Source organism: Arachis stenosperma, chromosome 6, assembly GCF_014773155.1.
Source record: "Arachis stenosperma cultivar V10309 chromosome 6, arast.V10309.gnm1.PFL2, whole genome shotgun sequence".
Lineage (NCBI taxonomy): Eukaryota > Viridiplantae > Streptophyta > Magnoliopsida > Fabales > Fabaceae > Arachis > Arachis stenosperma.
The window spans coordinates 83,285,623-83,288,642 of NC_080382.1; the positions used below are offsets into that span (position 1 = coordinate 83,285,623).

The window sequence follows — 3,020 nt, forward strand, 5'->3', positions numbered from 1 at the left end:
AATTCACAAATTCACCATAATAACTTCTCCACACCATCATTCAACTCACAAAATGCCTACTCCAATGCTCCAAACAACTTCCAGCAACAACAATCATACCTTATCATATCACCCATTGACCATCATGAAACCAGAATTTCAAGTCTTGAGGCATCCTTACAAGCCCTCACCCAAAACACACAATCACTTGCTCAGATAACTCAATGCCTGGCCAAGGGGCAAGAGACCTTGATTAAAGGACAAGAGAGACATGAAGCCACCATGAGGAACCTTGAGAGACAATTGGGACAACTAGCCAAACAAGCTGAACGGCCAACCAATACTCTACTAAGTGATACAATCCCCAACCCAAGGGAAGAGTGTAAACCTGTGCAGCTGAGGAGTGGTAAGATAGTGAAAACCAATCAATAATCCTTTTATGCAAAAATTTTGGTTGTCAAAAGGAACAAACCCCAAATAAGAAATAACCAGAGTATTTAGACTCCGGGTCGTCTCACGAAGAGTTGCAATGAAGTCGTCAATTATTGGCTATGGGGATCAAAGGGGGTTTTGATTGATATGAGGCAAGAAATTAAATGGACAAGAATTTAAATGACAAGAAAAGTAAATCAAGCAAGTAATAAAGAGAGACATTCATGGCAATGGATTGAGATCATAGGCTTTCTATCCTAGTCATGCATGATTAATTCATCTTATTTAGTCAACTCCAACAAATAGGGAGAAAGTCAAACAAGATTAATCAATCATGTTACAAATATAAACAAGAATTTATCTCATTACATCAACTCCAACAAATAGGGAGAAATTCTAACGAGACTAGCTAATCTCAATCCAAAAGTCCTAACCAACTTACTAATTAAACTAGCAAAAGATTAGCGTCAATGGAAACAATATTCCATAAGTCCTAATTAACTTACTAATTAAATTAGCAAAAGATTAGCGTCAATGGAAACAATATTAGCTAACAACTCTAGATCACCAACATAAGCTGGGTTTTCATGACTCAAGATTGCCTAATTACTCTTTCCAAGCCAAGAATGTTCAAAATCTACTCTAACATCCTTCCAAGCATTCTATCAAACACTTGGAAGGCATAAAAGGAAAGCATAGTAAATGTGCAAGAATAATAAAATCTACCAACTACCAATAGCAAGGAAAGTAAGATCTCAACACAAATGAACAATAAAAAGAACATCAAACATAAAATTGCATTAAAGAAAATTAGGATTCAACAATGTTCATAAACATAAAAGAGGACAAAATAAAGGAAATGACAAGTAAAACTAGAAGAGTAGAGATGTAATAACAAGAAATTAAAAGGAGAAACTAAATCAAAACAAGAATTAAAACTTGGATTCAAGAACAATTAACTAAAACTACCCTAAAATCTAGAGAGAGGAGAGAGCCTCTCTCTCTAGAATTCTAACCTAAAACATGATAAAAACTAAGCTATGACTAAGTGTGTTCGTTTCCCCTCCAATCCTTGGGTTCAATAGCATCAGAAATGAGTTGGATTGGGCCCAAAATGAGCTGCAAAATTGCTGAGGGCGATTTCATTAAAGTGGGCCACGGACAGCATCGGCGCGTGCGCGTCGATTGGCAATTCTTCACCCGCGCGGACGCGGCATGTACGCGCGCGCGTCCATTGGCGAGACCACTTTTACGTGTGCGCACCTCGTATGCGTGCGCGTCCCGTGGTGCATTTCCAATTCTTGTTTCTTAATGCATTCTCCTCTTTGCATGCTTTTCTCCTCACTTCTTCCATCCAATACTTGCCTTATGAACCTGAAATCACTTAACAAACATATCAAGGCATCGAATGAAATTAAAGTGGATTAAAATCACCAATTTTAGGGCCTAAAAAGTATGTTTTCACATTTAAGCACAAATCGAGGGAGAGTTGCAAAACCATGCTATTTAATTGAATAAATGTGAGAAAAGGTGATAAAATCCCCCAAAATAAGCACAAAATAAACCACGAAATCAGGGTTTATCAATCAAGCTCTAAAAAGGACAAGGAAATTTTGAAGCCACAACAAGAGGACAAGAAAGAAGGAGTAAAGCCTTATATACCCAAACTTCCTTACCCACAGAGGCTACACAAAGAAGCAAGGGACCAACAATTCCTAAAATTTTTGGAAATCTTTAGGAAACTTAAAATTAACATTCCATTAGCCGAAGCTTTGGAGCAGATGCCATTATATGTAAAGTTTCTTAGAGAACTAATCACTAAGAAGAAAAGCTGGCATGAGAAGAAAACAATGCTTCTTACTCAAGAGTGTAGTGTTATCATTCAAAAAGGGCTCCCACCAAAACTCAAAGATCCAGGAAGCTTCCTTATCCCATGCACAATTGGAAACATGGCTATTGACAAATCACTTTGTGACCTGGGAGCAAACATTAACCTAATGCCTCTAGCCATGATGAAGAAATTGATGATAGAGGAGGTTAAACCTACAAGGATGTTACTACAACTTGCTGACAGATCTCTCAAAATACCAAATGGGGTAGTGGAGAATCTCTTAGTGAAGGTTGGAAACTTCATATTCCCAGCCGATTTTGTGGTTTTGGACATAGATGAGGAAGGAAATAACTCAGTCATTCTTGGTAGACCCTTTCTAGCCACTGCTAGGGCGATTATTGATGTTGAGAAAGGGGAGATGTTTCTCAGGGTACATAAGGAACAAATAGTTACCAATGTTTTCAAGGCCATGCAATACCCTGCAGAGAAAGAGAATTGCATGAGAATTGATGTGGTGGACACCTTGGTTGAAGAAGTTCTTGTTGCAAACCAACCAGAGGAGATCAAAGACATGTAAGAGGGAGAATATGAAGAAACACAAGCACTGAAAAAACCAGTTGAAGCCAAGCGTGAAGGTGCATCACAACAAGAGTTGAAACCTTTGCCTCCTCATCTTAAATACGCATTCCTTGGTGAAGAAAATAAATTCCCAACAATCATCAACTCTACCTTGAGTGGAGAAGAAGAAGAGAAGCTTCTTGTTGTATTGAGAGCCTAC

General features: G+C 38.2%; 1 protein-coding gene across 1 annotated transcript; it reads left to right on the top strand.

The window, feature by feature from the left end:
• Positions 1–2,360: 2,360 nt before the first annotated feature.
• Positions 2,361–2,819, top strand: LOC130934242 (uncharacterized). Its single transcript, XM_057863829.1, has one exon. The coding sequence runs from the start codon at positions 2,361–2,363 to the stop codon at positions 2,817–2,819; it is 459 nt and encodes a 152-aa protein (XP_057719812.1).
• The last annotated feature ends 201 nt before the right edge of the window (positions 2,820–3,020 follow it).